This window comes from Pistacia vera, unplaced genomic scaffold, assembly GCF_008641045.1.
Source record: "Pistacia vera cultivar Batoury unplaced genomic scaffold, PisVer_v2 Contig823, whole genome shotgun sequence".
Lineage (NCBI taxonomy): Eukaryota > Viridiplantae > Streptophyta > Magnoliopsida > Sapindales > Anacardiaceae > Pistacia > Pistacia vera.
Genome location: NW_022196694.1, coordinates 160,831 through 176,616, shown reverse-complemented (window position 1 = coordinate 176,616; position 15,786 = coordinate 160,831). Strand labels below are relative to the sequence as shown.

Here is a 15,786-nt window from a genome sequence, read left to right as displayed (position 1 = left end):
AGTAAACAACTTTTTCTCACCCAAATAATGGTTTAATGATACTTTCTCACCCACAGACTTTTAAAATATCATTTTACTACTTAAATTTATATTTTGTTTCTGATTTCGATATCATTGCAACCCACACCATCACCATTCTCTTCCCCGACCATCATTCACCAAAACCCTTCAAACCCTACTCCCTCTAACTCTGTCAATCATCGGTAATCGAACGATTAGGATTTACACAACCACCCCTCTCAAGTCAAATTCCTATCAATCTCAATCACTAAAATTTAATCTTCCACCACCAAAAGACTCATCGGCCTCCCCTCTTCAAAAACTCTAGCAGTCTGAACCGAATTTATTTTCTATTCACCATCAGAATATAAATTTGGGTAATAAAATGATATTTTAAAAGTCGGTGGATGGAAAAAGTGTCATTAACCCATTATTTGAGTAGGAAAAAGTAGTTAACTCTTTCTTAAAATATAAAGATTTAATAAGTTATCGATTATAATCTTAATATTGTGCTAAATGTAATGGTCTCAGGCATTGTGTTTATTATTATCTCTGTTATTTGTTATTGAGATCTTGCTCTTAAAATTAATAAAGATGATTATATAGTGAAATTTCTCAACCATTATAATAATAATACTCTTTTATTAATTGATGGAGCATCATTAGTTTGAAATTACTATTCCTGAATTGATATGTATAAATAAGCTCTTACTTTTCTTTTTCTATATAGGGAGAACGACTTACACATACCCAAGATTTATCGTAACGACAAGTTGGTATCCAAAAGGTTTTGAAATGACAAATAGGTACTTTCCGTCATGTTCTGTTAGTGATTTCTGTTTATTACTGTTTATTAATAGTGAAAAGACTAAAATGCCCTTAAAAGTTTGATTTTAGTTTTTTAAAAATTTGAAAATTTCAAAAAACCCCCTAAGTTTACAAATTTCACTAAATACCCCAATATATAAAAATTTTATAAAATAACAAAAACACCCCCCACCCGCAAGGGCCAGATTCCGGCCACCACCGCCGGAATCTAGCCGGAAAGTTGCGTTACGACATAGACCCGTCGGATTTGTGTCGTAACGCGTCGATCTGGCCTTTTCCGGCCAGATCCGTGGCTGATCTGGCCGGAAAAGGCCAGATCTATGGCTAGTCTGGCCGTCGACGCCGCAAAACTCCATCTGCGGCGTCGAAGGCCAGATCGCGGATCTGGCCGGAAAAGGCCAGATCTGCACGTTACGACACAGATCCGACGGATCTGTGTCGTAATGCAGTTTTCCGGCCAGATTCCGGCGATGGTGGCCGGAATCTGGCACTGGGGGTGGTGGGGGTGTTTTTGTCATTTAGCAACCTTTTATATATGGGGGTGTTTAATTACATTAGCAAACCTAGGGGGTTTTTTAGAAATTTTTAAATTTATAAAAAACAAAAATTGAAACTTTGAAGGGCATTTTAGTCTTTTCACTATTAATAAACAAAAATCATTAACAGAATATAACGGAAGGTACCTATTTGTTGTTTTAAAACTTTTTAGGTATTAACTTATCGTTATGGTAAACTTTGGGTATGCACTAGTCGTTCGGCCTTCTATATATGTTGTGTGTAGAATTTAATCACAGAATTTCTCTTATTTCCCTCTCTCTCTCTCTCTCTCTCCGTTACATGAAGTACACAAAGAAAGCCAAGAAAAGAGTGATCTCAAACCCTAAGAAAGGGTGTTACAAAGACCGGCATGCAAAGGTGGAAGGACGAGATTGTCGCGTGCGGTTGTCAGGGCTCACGGCTGCCCGCTTCTTTCAACTGAGTGATGAACTGGGTCATCGCAATAACGGGGAGACCATTGAATGGCTCCTTAACCACGTCCCTCCCTACCACTTTCCTAATTCTAATGTCTCATCTTCTACTTGTACTTCAACTTTAGACGCCAATTTGCGATTAAGCTTAGGAAGTGCAAGAAGTTCGGTTGTCTCTTCTTCTTCGAATAGTAAAGCAGCGGTAAAGGAAACGAATATGGGTTTGAAAGAAGAGGATTTAACGATGGGGAGTGAGTTTGAGACGTATAATGCAACTGGAAACGCTTCCTTCGTATCACTGTTGATGCAATTTGATAAGGTCGGGGGAACCAGTTTAATTTAAATTTTGTTCTGCTTTGGGTTATTTAATATATTAATACAGGTTTTATGGTGATTTATCTCTTGTAATGGGGTTCTAATTCTATGATAACCCCTATTTGAAAACGCAGAAACAAATGGACCTCGGATTGAATAGTATCAAATCCTCCCTCAAGTTACTTAATTTTCTATTAATTACATTGACTCTACACGAGGAATTGTAAATACGTATTGGTACGAGAAAGCCACAGGTTATACTATGGCGTAGTAATTATTTTAAGTATAATTCAATATTTATGGCGTAAATTCGTCAGGATTATTCATGCCAAGTTTCACCCAATTTAAAAATTATTATTCATATAAAATGTGTTTAATGCGACACATTCGACTGACTAACTTTTTTGTACTATACTGCTGACCATTTATCTAACAAAAGACTGTCAACAGCAACATTTCGCCAAAAAAGGGTGAAAAAATAAAAAAAGTTGGCCGAATCTGCGCTGTAGTGGGGAACCAATATGGAATATGAAATCTGCCATTAACTATAGTTTAGTGGAAAACCGGTCCAGGAATATTATGAAACCAAAGGGAAGCTTATTGACATACTGGGTACAATTAAAGAACTGCAAATTTTTTCCTAAAATTATATCAGAGAATGTTAGCTAGTTACAATGGGGGATGATAGTGCAAGTCTATGAAGATTTGATGGATTAATTCTTTGTGCTACATCAAGTGTTTTTTATGTACCAGTTAGTTTGGTCTTTTTTTTGGGTAAACGGGGTGTTTGGACAGTTTGTACATACTTCAACTAATCTACAAAATCTATTGAACATTGTACAAACCTAAAAGATCAGGTAAGTTATAATATTATTATAGTAAGTAACACCAAAGTTTGAACCAAAAAAGAGTAAACCTTCTTAACAGATAGACCAATCCCGTGAGATTAGTATACTTTTAATGAGTTCATTAGTTGATTTTGATCTCTTTTAATATATGATTAATGGAACCCTAAGGGGATTTTCTTCATTGATTTCATGGATTCAAATCGTCTTACGACTACCTACCATAGTTGTGGTTTACCTTAAAACATTTGTTTTGCTTATTTCCTTTTTACTTAAAAAAAAAAAAAAAAAAAAAATGTATGATGAATGGAAGATTCATTTAACTACTTACTGTTTATGTGAATTATGAAATACAATTTTGAACTCTTCAGCACCATTCCATTGCGCAAGCATTATGACCTAAGATCACTGCACTTGTTAATATATGATTTGTAGCTTCACCTAATTGATGCCTAAAACGGAAGAGGATTTTACTAAAACTTTTTAAATTGATATAACATTATTATATCTTTTTTAACCGTATGCGATGGCAGAGCAACTTCTTTTTAGTGCTGTTCAACATGTCATTGAAAGTGTTGAGGAGATTATGCAAATGCTCATCTTCATCATGAAAATATGCGGCTTCAAATTTAGTAAATAAGTCTCAGGAAACAAAAAAATCTCTCGAACACAACAGTGCAATCTCATATTTGATATGAACAGTATATATTTACATGCAAACATTTCCTATAAAAAATAAACAATCTGGAAATACCAGCACAGGCAAGCTTGTCTCAGACCATTACTAAGGCAAACAAGTGCCAGCGATTAGAACCAAAAAAAAAAAAAACCCAGTACAAGCAAACATCACTCTAAGCTAGCCAACCAAACCAATCTTCTTTCTGCAGACATTGCCATAAACATCTCTCTCCAGTCCACATCCTTAAACATCTTGATAGCCTTTATGTAGGTGCTCCCATCAACACCTTCAATGGATTCTAGACACTTGACACAATTGGTAATAGAGAATGCATTTGATTGCGGAGATGCTTCACTTCTGATGAAGATTGGGGTTATCGGTTTTGTAACTTCAGTCCATTCTCTCAAACCTTCTACAATATCTAGTGTTCTTGCCTCTCTTTTCCCTCCAAGGTAACTTGAAGGAGTGGGTGATCTTAGGTGGTGCAGAGAATTCTGTGACGTATAATCTTTGTCATCACCACTTTCACATGGGAATCCTGATGGGGTAGCGTTTGTCGACGTATCTTCTAAATCAATGTTATCTTCCTTCACAAAGGGATACTGAGCCAATGGAAATACATCTTTGTACTTCGGAGATGGGTTACCAAAAATAACTCCCAATTCATTGAACATTGAACATCCTTTTTTCTGGAATCTTTTGGCCTTTTTGTTTACCTACATCAGAGAATAAAACAACTTAGTCATCTAGAACAGATTCCAAAAGCAACATTCATGCAGTTCCAGATTTTGAAACAAGAAGTTACCTTTAAGTATAATTCCCATATATTCTCAGGAGCACTGACAGTATTGAGCACAGGGTCCCAGTTAACCCCAGGTTCTTGCAATAGCTTACTAAAATCATGATAACGTGTCCTCAATTGGTTAAACTTGTTTCTGAGTTGACAATTGTTGTACCTCTTGCTAGTTCTTGCACGAAACTCTTGCTCTATGCTTTTCCAACCTTTCCTTGAAAAGGTTGTTGTAGATCTATTTCCTTTATGAACCTCTTTAACCATGAGCTGGATGAAAATTTTCTCCTCCAAAACTGTCCAAGTGGCAGGGTCAGCCTCAGTTTCGATTTTTATTCCATCCACTTCAGAGGCCATCTGCAAAAAGAACATGACAATATGATAGCTTGTTATGAAAAATTGATCAAGAAAAACATATCAAAGTACCCCATTTAGAAAAAGTAAAAATTAGTTGCAGAAAATTGCAAGTCAGCTGGGGATTGCTACAACACTTCTCTTATTAGTCCAGTAATCAACAAAGAGAGAAAAATCATAAAAAGTGCAACTTATATCTATATAATTGCCCAATAAACCAAATTCGTTCCCTATCAATTTAACAAGTTGTTACAATATATGAAAAGTGTAAAAAATAACATCAATCTCAATCCAATCTCCCTCAGAAATTAGGTCAACTGCCCTATCAGACTTCAGGAGATGAAATCATGACACAACAGGTGGCCATCAATCTTGGGCTGGCTAAGACATGACCTCCTGTTTTGAGATAAGAAAATGAAGGGAATCAGGTTTTGACATACACGCAACAAGCACCTATAATTGATGAAGATACACAAGTTTTAATAAATTATTATTGTTTTACTTAGAAATTGAAGCTGAGGAACAAGGGAAATAATTTCATATATTTTATACATGGCCAAATGGTAAGGTAAGAAACTGCAAATACATTATTCTCATTACAAATTTTGAACACTGTCAGATAAACAAAAGAGAAGACCAAAGATCACTCATCCTACTCTAATTGGTGAAGATACAAAAGTTTTCAATCCTGCAGAAAACAGTTGCCATAAGATCTACACGAGTGCTCCCAGTTGATCAGTAAGATCAAAGTCTCTGTCCAGAAGTATGGCAACTTTCTTTCCTCCATTCTGTGCTGGAAAGGTTTTGGAACAATTCCCAACAAGATCATAATTGGAAGTTCCAGTCAACCCATACATAGAATTGCCTCATGAAAAATCATAATTTCCAAAAGTCTCAGATCATTGGAATTTCAAAGGGAAAAGCACAAAAAAGTAGCTTTATGCTCCCTTTGCATATTTATTTCCTCTTGCAACTTTAGTCATCATTCTTCAGAATTTTCTCATCCATTCTTTCATTTATGTTAAAATCCAAAACAAAAAAAATCTAATACGTCCCTAAGTGTGTATATTTGAACCAATATTTCTCTGTGCCCAGACAGACAACCAGTCTTGAGTTACAAGACTCTGTATGTGCTTGTTGACAAAGCAGCCAAATAACCATCCTTGATAGCATGAAACTATATAAATAGAAATAACATTTTGAAGGCACAAGAAAAAGTTTCAACTGAATTTTTCTAAAGCCTTCAAAATAGCAAAAGACACAGTGCCTAAAAGGTATCTTATATATTAAAACTAAACTTTCTGATTCAGTTGTCAACACAATTGCAAACTCATACACCACAAGAAATAAACTTACATCCGACAATCTCCTTTATCTATCAAGCCAAATTCTCTTACTTCTAAATAAACGGATCATATATACTTTTCTTGTTCATAAATTAAAAATTTACAACTATATATAACCAAAAAACAACACAATTTAAAATAAGCTTCATGAAATTCTTACTGAAAAATAGAGCATAGGCAACCTGAGCTCAAATAATCATAAGTAAACTATTTCCTAATTATTCTGAAACTAATCTTATAACTACGCTCACACATATAGTTCATACATCAAATAATTTTAACCATACAGAAAAAATCACATAGTAAATAATTACTTACACATAACATTCACGAACAAATGCATTAACAGCAACCCAATAAATTATAACAACAGGGTCACAAACTTAATAAAAGAAGTCGTGCGATTGACCATAGCTGGAAGTAAATTAACAAATACAGATATTAGTCAAAGTATTCGCCCCCGAAAATAAGTTCAACTCAGAAACAAACTTAAAGCAACCATGGAAAACGAAAGTAATTCCAAAAGACATGGCAGCATTCTCAAAACAATATGTTTTTAATCATTTCTACAACTTTCTTCATATTTTGATGTTGTAAATTAGTAATTGAAGCTTAAGAGAAAGAGAAGCACCTGGTATGCTTGTGGATTTGAAAAGGAAACCTAGCGGATTATCATTTCAAAGAACTGAAAGGAAGGGGAGCTTTTGGAGTGTTTTTGGTTTTGTTGGTTTGTTTTTGCTTTCACTTTTTCTGTTTTCAAAAGCTACTTTGTTGTTTTCTTGTTTCTGTTGTTTGATATGAGTATGACTTATGAGCTATGACAACAAAGTTCGACGTCGTTTCACTCTTTTGCGAATTAAAAAGCCCACTGAAATGATGCCGTTTGGATCAACAACTCAATAGTTTAAACGTTTTTAGAAAATTTTCATTTAAATAAATTTAAAAGTAAACAAAACGTTTTTGGTATGATTGTTTATGTGTCACATTAAAATTTAAAAATGACAAAAAGGTTCATATGCATTTGTTTATAAATATTTAATAAAGAACCTTTTCAAATCATATAACGTCAGCTCATTATCATATTAAAGTTTAAGGTACATTAATTACATATATTAGATTTAATTCTAATAATTAGTATTTTTTTTTTTAGGATTCAGTATGGTGGTATAGAATTTATAATTTATATTATAACGTTTTAAATGTTCAATAAATGATATGATATACGACAATAAATTAAAAGAGTAAAATAATTAATTTAATATGGAAAAACTACATGTGAGCCCTTATTCTAATTATAAAAACAATGTTGATTGAAGACTTTTTTTTCTTTTTATGTCTTCTATCAACATTAATGCCGTAATACAAACTATTCATATAAATCGATATGGTATTATATATAATTTTAGAATTATAAATAAAAAAAATTAATGTAAATCATTTAGTATATAATGTGGCACACCAATTTATGTGAATTAAATTTCTGTAATTGTAACAAAACTACAGAAGACTGATGTTCGAAGATGACAATGTAAGATAACACCAATTAATGATTGACAGATCCATTAATAAAAAGTTTTATTGAACAAATAATTTATTTTCATAAGTTTCAAGTAATGGTTTGTTTTTTATTTTTTATTATTGTTATTATTATTATTATTATTTACAATCAAGGAAGAAAGAACTAAAAAATACCTAGATAGCTAATAACTTAATTAATTGAAAGAATATTGCTTACCTTTTATCCAAGATTCCAACTCAACATCCACAAACAAAATTTGAATCAAATTATAAAACATTAATAAAAATATAAAACAATTAATAGAGAAGCCATTTTTAATTAGTGCACTTATATATTATTTATAATAACTATATACAATTGTTAGAAATCACAGTACAAATTATTTTTACAGGTTATATACATTCACGTGGCTTGTAAATTACCATTAAGCCAAATTTAATCAACCACCACTGAATAATTTGATAGTAAAAGAGTAAAATAAAGTTTTACGAATTCTTGAGTTCGAGTCTCTCAAACACTAATAGGGTGGGCTATTAGAATTCTTACCAAGCAGATAATTCTAGAGCTTCAGATGATTAGTTGATATGCACGTAAGCTAGTGTAGACACCTCGATGATAAAAAAAAAAAGAAAAAAAAAAAGGCAAGTTTAATTCAGATTTAGGGTGTATTTAGTAAGTAGATTTTGAATTTTTTGCATAAAATTAGAAATAACTCATGCAGATTCATACATTCAATTCTTTGGTATCTATAAACGGTAACAAAATAACTACCACACCTTTGAGGCTGTGACAAGATATTACCCACTGGATTCCATCATGATGACATTACCTTCAATCCAACGGTCTCAGAAAAAGGAAAAATGCACTCTTTATTTTACTTCACCTTCGCGTTACTATGAAGCAACTAAAAAATTTTCATTCAACATTTTCAAGAATCACCACAAAAATTAAGTTTAATACATTTAACCCCCTGGAGTTTAAAGTATGAGTATATATATCCCTGATTGAATGATTGTAACATATTAAGAAAAAATAGGCAGTCAGGCAAATCTGAACTTTAAAAACTGACATTATCAAAATGAGGGGTATTCCCATATGTAAACAATAAAAACTTTCCTAATTAACCGATAATGTAAACATTTGTTAAATTTAAAGGAGTTAGAAGGCAGTATTTTAAAATATAGGACCTAGAATAAAAACCAAAACCTCAAAGTAAATAAAGTCTTTCTCTACCACAAAATTACACCAAACCAAACTTTTTCAGTCAAAATCTAAAAAAAAAAAAAAATCTCTTTCACTCTCACTCTCACTCTCTTTCTCTTATCTTCTCTCGCTATATATAAAAAAAACCCTACCTAGCTTGCTTCTTTCATTGCAACAATCAAAGAAGATAAATCTAGAGATGAGTCTTGAAGCCTCGTCATCAAGGAAAGCTAAGAAGGAAAAACCATCGGTTTCTGTAAACGCAACCAGTACCTCAAAAACCAACAAGCTTGTAGCCCGCAAAACACGCAAAGATCGCCATGCAAAGGTGGAAGGCAGAGACAGGCGTATCCGATTACCTGCTCTGTGTGCCGCACGGATCTTTCAGCTAACTCGCGAACTGGGTTACAAGACTGATGGCGAAACCATTGCGTGGCTCTTGCGCAAAGCTGAGCCATCGATCATTGCGGCTACTGGAAAAGGTGTTAATAATCCTTCTGTTCCTGTAAATGTCCGTAAAGATAATTTGGTTCCTGCTATTGTTGCTCCGAGCCCACCTTTGCTTTTGGATTTGAGTGCGCCTCCTTTGAGTTATTGTGAGGCCAAACTCTTTCCTCGACAGGATCAAGGAATGTTAAAGAATATTTCTGTGGGTTCAAGTTCGAGGGCTGTCAATGATATTGATGAACCCGCATTGTCGTCTTTTGAGTTTGACATGATTGCAAATTTTGATATGGCGTTTACTGTGAACGAGATGGCCATGTTCGAAACGGTGCTGCCGGAGAATGACGAAAACGAGGAGAATTCAGAGGAGTAATCAGAAGAAATATAAAGCTGCATGTTCTATGGATATATAACTATGTAGTTCTTTTATCTTAATAGGCTTTCAGTTTCAGTACTAGTTGTGGCGTTGTATGTTTCAGGTTTCATATATGTATTAAATATAAAAAAGAGAGGAAAAAAAAAGTGTCTCATGTATGTTTTTATATGAATGATCAAATGGTTACATATTATGGATCAAAATCATGTATGGAAGCAACAGACATCATTTTAAAAGCATTTTCAAAATTACTCAATTTGATGTTTGACAACTTTTTCTTTCTTCCATTTTCGGTAGAAATCATTAATGTTTCAAAATTTAGCCTTGTGTATAACTACAAACTCCTTGATATATATGTTATGGAATTGATTGATAATTACTGGGTTGAGGAGTGAACTGCCATAGCCAATCAATATGCTAAAAAGGAAGAAAAATATTATTTAGAAGAAGACGAAGGGAAAGAAGAAAGAGTATAGTACGTAGATGTTTATCTTTAGTCTTGTTATTAGCATCATTGATTCTTTTTCGTTAATTTTCTGTCATAAAGTTTCAGATTCGGGTTGTCCAATATGGGTAATTAGCTACACGTTGCTGATATTAGTGCTGCATGCTAATCAAAGTTTGATGCCAACTCAATTTGCTTTGTCATTGTGCCTCGATTTTCACAGGACTGGCTGGAAACAACCTGCAAATCCAGTCACCTGATTAATATTAGGGTTGATTTTGTTGTGATTTACTTTCCTAATATGTGAGGCTTCTCATTGCACACTTAAATGCAATCGCCAATCAACTATTGCCATAACACTATTATTTCATATGGCATAATAATGTAGTTGATATATTCATTAATAATGTTGTAAATGACACATTAATGCTTTTTATTTACGAATGATACAGACCTCACTCAATGAAACAATTCCAGTCAAAGTTCACCCAAACAAACAGTTCATCAATCACAGATTAATAAGAATAATCCAAATACTTGCATTGAATTTAAAGGGAAAACAATACAGCAATATAGAAGCAATAGGATGAGAGGAAACAGAGTGCTAGCAGTTTGAGGAGCTAGCGACCTCCCATTGATAATTCCCTAAACAAAATAATAACTGTCCTTCACGAGCTAAGCCCCCCCTTAATATTCACAATTGATCTCTTACTAATTCCCACTCAATCTTGGACACGTGTACTCTAGCCTAACTAACTAATTTCCATTGCCATTATTCACACCCAACGTCCTCCTTCCTTGCCTGATATACTTCTTATTAACGGGTGGCCTATCAATAACAACCCCCCCACCCCCCAATCATGAAGTGCCACCTTGTCCCTAAGGTGGAAGTGAGGAAACTAGAGGTCAATGACTTCATAGGATTCCTAGGTGGCTTCAAAAGGAGGAAGATCCTGCCACTTAATCAAGACCTCTTGAGAGCCATCCAAAAGAGTGCGGGAAGAGAGTACCGCTTCCGGTTGAACTAAGAGCTCCAAGTCCTCAGTTAGACATGGAGGCAAGGTCTGAGTTGGGACAGAACTATGGAGGCTTTGCTTCAGTTGCGAGACATGGAAAACTTGGTGAATGCGGGCTGTATCTGGCAGGCCCAACTTGTAGGCGACATAACCAATTTTCTCAAGCACCAGAAATGGACCATAGAATCGGGGACTGAGTTTCTCGTTCAATTTCCTCGCCAAGGACTTAAACTTATAGGGCTGAAGTTTAAGATAGACACAGTCACCAACCTTAAAAATTGAGATCTCTGCGATGAGCATCAACAGTCTCTTTCATGTGTCCCTATGTGACCAATAGGTTGTTCTTGAGATCATTAAGAATAGCATTTCTCTCCGACATCTGTCTATTAACATCTTCCACCAGAGAAGGGCAATCAGTGAACTTAAGAAGGGTGGGCGGTGCTCGACCATAGAGAGTTAGGAAGGGAGTCATCTTGGTTGAGCTGTGGTATGTAGTGTTGTACCAAAATTCAGCCCAAGGTAGCCAGCGAGACCACTGTCGAGGTTGGGAATTGCAGAAACAACGGAGTTACGCTTCGATACATCGATTAACTACCTCAGTTTGCCCATCTGTTTGAGGATGATAGGCAGAACTAAACTTCATAGATGTGCTTGCTACCCTGAATAACTCTTGCCAAAAGTGACTCATAAACACTTTGTCCCTATCGAATACAATTGATTGCGGAAAGCCATGTAGCTTGACTACTTCTTTCACAAAGATGTCAGCCACCTCTTTAGCATTGTAAAGGTGGGATAGTAAGATGAAATGTCCATACTTGGTCAGGCGGTCAACTACCACAAAAATGGTGTCATAGCCCTTGGCCCTAGGCAAGCCCCCAATGAAATCCATAGTAAGGTCCTAAAAAACCTAATTAGGGATGGATAAGGGCTATAGGAGACCCACTGGTTTCAATGCCGAATGCTTGTTGGTTTGACATATAGTGCAAGATTTAACAAAGTCCTGCACATCTCTTTTAATGCCTTCCCAAAAGGCAATTCCTGCCACTTTCTTATATGTTCAAAAGAACCCGGAGTGACCACCACTGGGCTGGAGTGGAACTTATAGAGCAGCTTAGAAATATAGATTGAAGACTTAGGGAGCACCAATCGACCTTTGTACAACAGACAACCTTTTTAGAGCTCATAGTTTGGCCGACTACATGGATCAAACAATAGATCTTGCATGATTTTTTGGAGCTTGGGGTCTTGCTGGGCTTCTGCATCGTATTATGTGAATTGTACTACCGAGAGGGCCTGGTAGTTCACTTATTTGTCACACCGAGATAAGGCATCTGCAACTTTGTTGGTGTTCCCGAGATAATATTGGATCTCAAATGTAAAACCCATGAGCTTGGAAATCCATTTTTGCTGTTCTGGCGTGTTCATCCGTTGATAAAGGAGAAATTGAAGGTTGCGTTGGTTAGTTTTGATTATGAACTTGCGCCCTAGGAGGTAGTGACTCCACTTGCGTACTACGAACACTATGGCCAATAACTCTCTCTCATAGATGGACTTCAGTTTGGATTGAGGAGAGAAGGCTTTGCTCAAGTGTGCTACTGGTCTGGATTGTTGAACTAGGACTACCCCAGGTCTTTGCCCTAAAGCATCTGTGTGAATTTCAAATGGGAGGTCAAAATTGGGAGTTGCTAATATTGGGACCATAGTCATGGCTGTCTTCAACTGATTGAAAGACCTTTCTACTTCTTCACCCCAAATAAAAGAGTCATTTTTTAACAGTTGTGTAAGGGGTTGTGCAATGGTGCCATAGCCTTTAAAAAATCTCCGATAGTACCCTGTAAGCCCCAAGAATCCTCTCAAACTCTTTACATTTTTCGAGACTGACCAAGCTAACATTGCTTCGATTTTTTTATGGATCTGCCTCTACCCCAACCGCAGACACCAGAGGGCCTAAGTATTCAAGCTTCTTCTTATTGAAGTTGCATTTCTTGCAGTTAACTACCAGTTTATGATTATGTAAGAGCTCAAAAGCTCGAGTAAGGTGTACTATGTGGGTATCCATGTCTGAGCTATAGATTAGAATATCATTAAAGAAGACCAAGACATTTGCGAAGGATTGGTTTGAATACGGTGTTCATAAGGGATTGGAAGGTGGAGGGTGCGTTGGATAAATCGAAGGGCATCACTAACAATTCATAGTGACCTTCATGGGTCTGAAAGGCAGTTTTTGGAACATCCTCCTCTTTGACTCTGATTTGGTAGTAACTCGATTTCAAGTCCAATTTTGAAAAAACAATTGCTCCTACTAACTCGTCCAAAAGCTTATCGATCGTTGGGATTGGAAACTTGTCCGTGATGGTGAGGTTGTTAAGGGTCATGTAATCCACACAAAACCTCCAACTGTTATCCTTCTTCTTAACCAATAAAACCAGACTTCCAAAGGGATTGTTGCTGGGCTGTATGATGCCAGCCGCCATGTAATGACTCTCTTTCTAGCTAGTATACTCGTAAAATAACAGTAAAAACTCATTAAATATATATAAGGAAATACATAAACGAGTATCAAAGTATAGGCCCGTATTTAATTTTCTTTATAAACAAAACTTTACATAATACAAATAAGTCTCAAAATATTAACTTGACAGTTTTGCCCAACCCTTTCCACTGCGTGATGATCCAAGTGACCGTATTTCACCTGTTACCTGCAAAAACATTGAAAACAATGGGGTGAGCACTAATTGCTCAGTAAGTAAACCCGCTATGTTACTCTTCTCTTTCCTTTGCTTAACTTCTGAATTTCTTTCCTTACTTCACATTTCCCCATTCTTCTATATTCTTTCTCTACTCTTACTCTGTTCTTTCTCTATTCTAATTTCTCACTACTCAGATAATGGGCATGATATTATGCATAAATAAAATGCAAATGCTCAATTGTATAAAAGATGCATTTTCTTTTCTGTTTTTCATTCTTCTTAGTTTTTATTCTATTTTTCTTTCTTTTCTGTGCTTCTTTCTTTCTCTTATTTCTTTTCTTTATATTCTTTCTCATTCTTTTCTTTTCTTTTCTTTCTTATTCTTTTCTCTTCTTTCTTATTCTTTTCTCTTCTTTTCTTTTCTTATTCTTTTGTCGATCGGACTTGGTTGAGGCATGGATTTGGAACATTGGCCGTGTGAGTGTATTCTTCTTTCTTGGGTACAGCTCTCATCCACATGCACTCTTACGGACTGTACCAATTCTTTTTTCTTCTTCTTAGGCCGCTCACTAAAGGCGACATGCATGTGGGGAAAATTCTTGTCACTCACGGTTTCCCATTGCAACAACCTTTTCTTCTTTTTATCTTTTTACACTTCTTTAACTAAAATTCAGATTTGGAACTTTTTAATATTCTCATTTCTTTCTATTTAATCTTTAACATTCTTTAGTGCTTTTTCATGCTCTTATGAATATGTATACATGTAGATGGTTTCATACTTATATTTCTTTCTAAATTCACATGTTTAAATGCAATTATGTAATATGGAATGCAAACATGTCATTCTCTACCATCTACAAACTCATCTCAATATAACACATAATTATACTCATATAAACACTTCTCTTTGACATTTCATCAAACAACTTATGTGCACAAAGTAACTCTAATTTGGCTAGACTTCTATCTCTTTTCTAAGTCACCAAAATTTGGGAATTAAACCCTTCATATTCAACATCAAATCTGCCCAAAATAGACACTCCAAAATTTCAACTCCAACTCTTCCAAATTTCATCAAAACTTTCATCAAACATCCAATACACCAACACAAATACTCATGGATAAGTTATAATCATCATTCAACACCAAATCCATCAACAATTTCTACATATAAGACATATGTGTGCATAAAAAAAATTCTCTACACCATAACTTAAATCATACTTAGGGTAGGATTTACTTACCTTATATAAGAGCAATCCAACACTTTGAAAACCTTCTTTGATCCAACTCTCTTTCTCTTAAATCCTATGAACATAAATCATCAAAATTCAACATTTTAAAAATTAAAACTCACTTCTTAGTGCAAGGATCTTACTTAAAGATGTTTGGGATTGAAAATTCACTCAAATGTACCCAAAAATCTATGAATTTCCTTTGAAGAAAAATTGAAGATCTTGAGAGAATATGGGCATGAAAATGGGTGAGAGTGGCTAAGGTTTCACTCTTCAATTTGATATAACATAAAAATACATATGTATTTTCCCATTTTGCACTTGCACTTTCTTTAAAATTTCATCTATGTCCCTTAATCGATTACCATAATGCCCTCATATTTATAGCATTCTCCATGAAATTCTATCTCTTTTCACTTTCCACTTTTTCAACTAATTTTGAGTGAAAAGACCATTTTACCCTTAATGCAAGTTTAAGGCATTTTCTTCACATTTTCTCAAAATAACTTTAACAAAAATCAACTAAAGGTGTAAGAGCATAAATTAAATTATATACCTCCATGTGGGCGTTACACGCCAACATGTCTTTCACCAACCTCTCGATCTCCTTTTTTGGGAAGAATGGGTACCGGTATGGTTTGATGTTAGGTGGTTGAGCGCCTTCTTTAAGGACTATGGCATGATCATGAGCTCTTTTGGGTGGTAACTTAGTGGGTTGATCGAACAAATCTTT

General features: G+C 35.0%; 3 protein-coding genes across 3 annotated transcripts; 2 read left to right on the top strand and 1 right to left on the bottom strand.

Annotated features, from left to right (window-relative positions):
- The first annotated feature begins 1,665 nt into the window (after positions 1-1,665).
- Positions 1,666-2,139, top strand: LOC116117814 (transcription factor TCP22-like). The gene has a single exon (XM_031403823.1). It carries the CDS (start codon positions 1,666-1,668, stop codon positions 2,137-2,139), a length of 474 nt encoding a protein of 157 aa, XP_031259683.1.
- A 1,478-nt stretch (positions 2,140-3,617) lies between these two features.
- Positions 3,618-6,889, bottom strand: LOC116117824 (L10-interacting MYB domain-containing protein-like). Its single transcript, XM_031403834.1, has 3 exons — positions 6,757-6,889; positions 4,441-4,782; positions 3,618-4,351 (listed from the first exon to the last, which is right to left on the bottom strand). The coding sequence occupies exons 2-3, from the start codon at positions 4,780-4,782 to the stop codon at positions 3,803-3,805; spliced, it is 891 nt and encodes a 296-aa protein (XP_031259694.1). The 5' UTR covers positions 6,757-6,889; the 3' UTR covers positions 3,618-3,802.
- A 2,157-nt stretch (positions 6,890-9,046) lies between these two features.
- On the top strand, positions 9,047-9,664 carry LOC116117813 (transcription factor TCP22). The gene has a single exon (XM_031403822.1). It carries the CDS (start codon positions 9,047-9,049, stop codon positions 9,662-9,664), a length of 618 nt encoding a protein of 205 aa, XP_031259682.1.
- Positions 9,665-15,786: the final 6,122 nt, after the last annotated feature.

What these genes read in the sequence shown, in the direction of transcription:
- LOC116117814 (XM_031403823.1), top strand. Translation starts at nt 1,666, where the DNA reads ATGAAGTACACAAAGAAAGCCAAGAAAAGAGTGATCTCAAACCCTAAG.
- LOC116117824 (XM_031403834.1), bottom strand. Translation starts at nt 4,782, where the DNA reads ATGGCCTCTGAAGTGGATGGAATAAAAATCGAAACTGAGGCTGACCCT. An exon ending in TATGGGAATTATACTTAAAG is followed by an intron (nt 4,352 to 4,440) that starts GTAACTTCTTGT and finishes TCTCTGATGTAG; the next exon opens with GTAAACAAAAAGGCCAAAAG.
- LOC116117813 (XM_031403822.1), top strand. Translation starts at nt 9,047, where the DNA reads ATGAGTCTTGAAGCCTCGTCATCAAGGAAAGCTAAGAAGGAAAAACCA.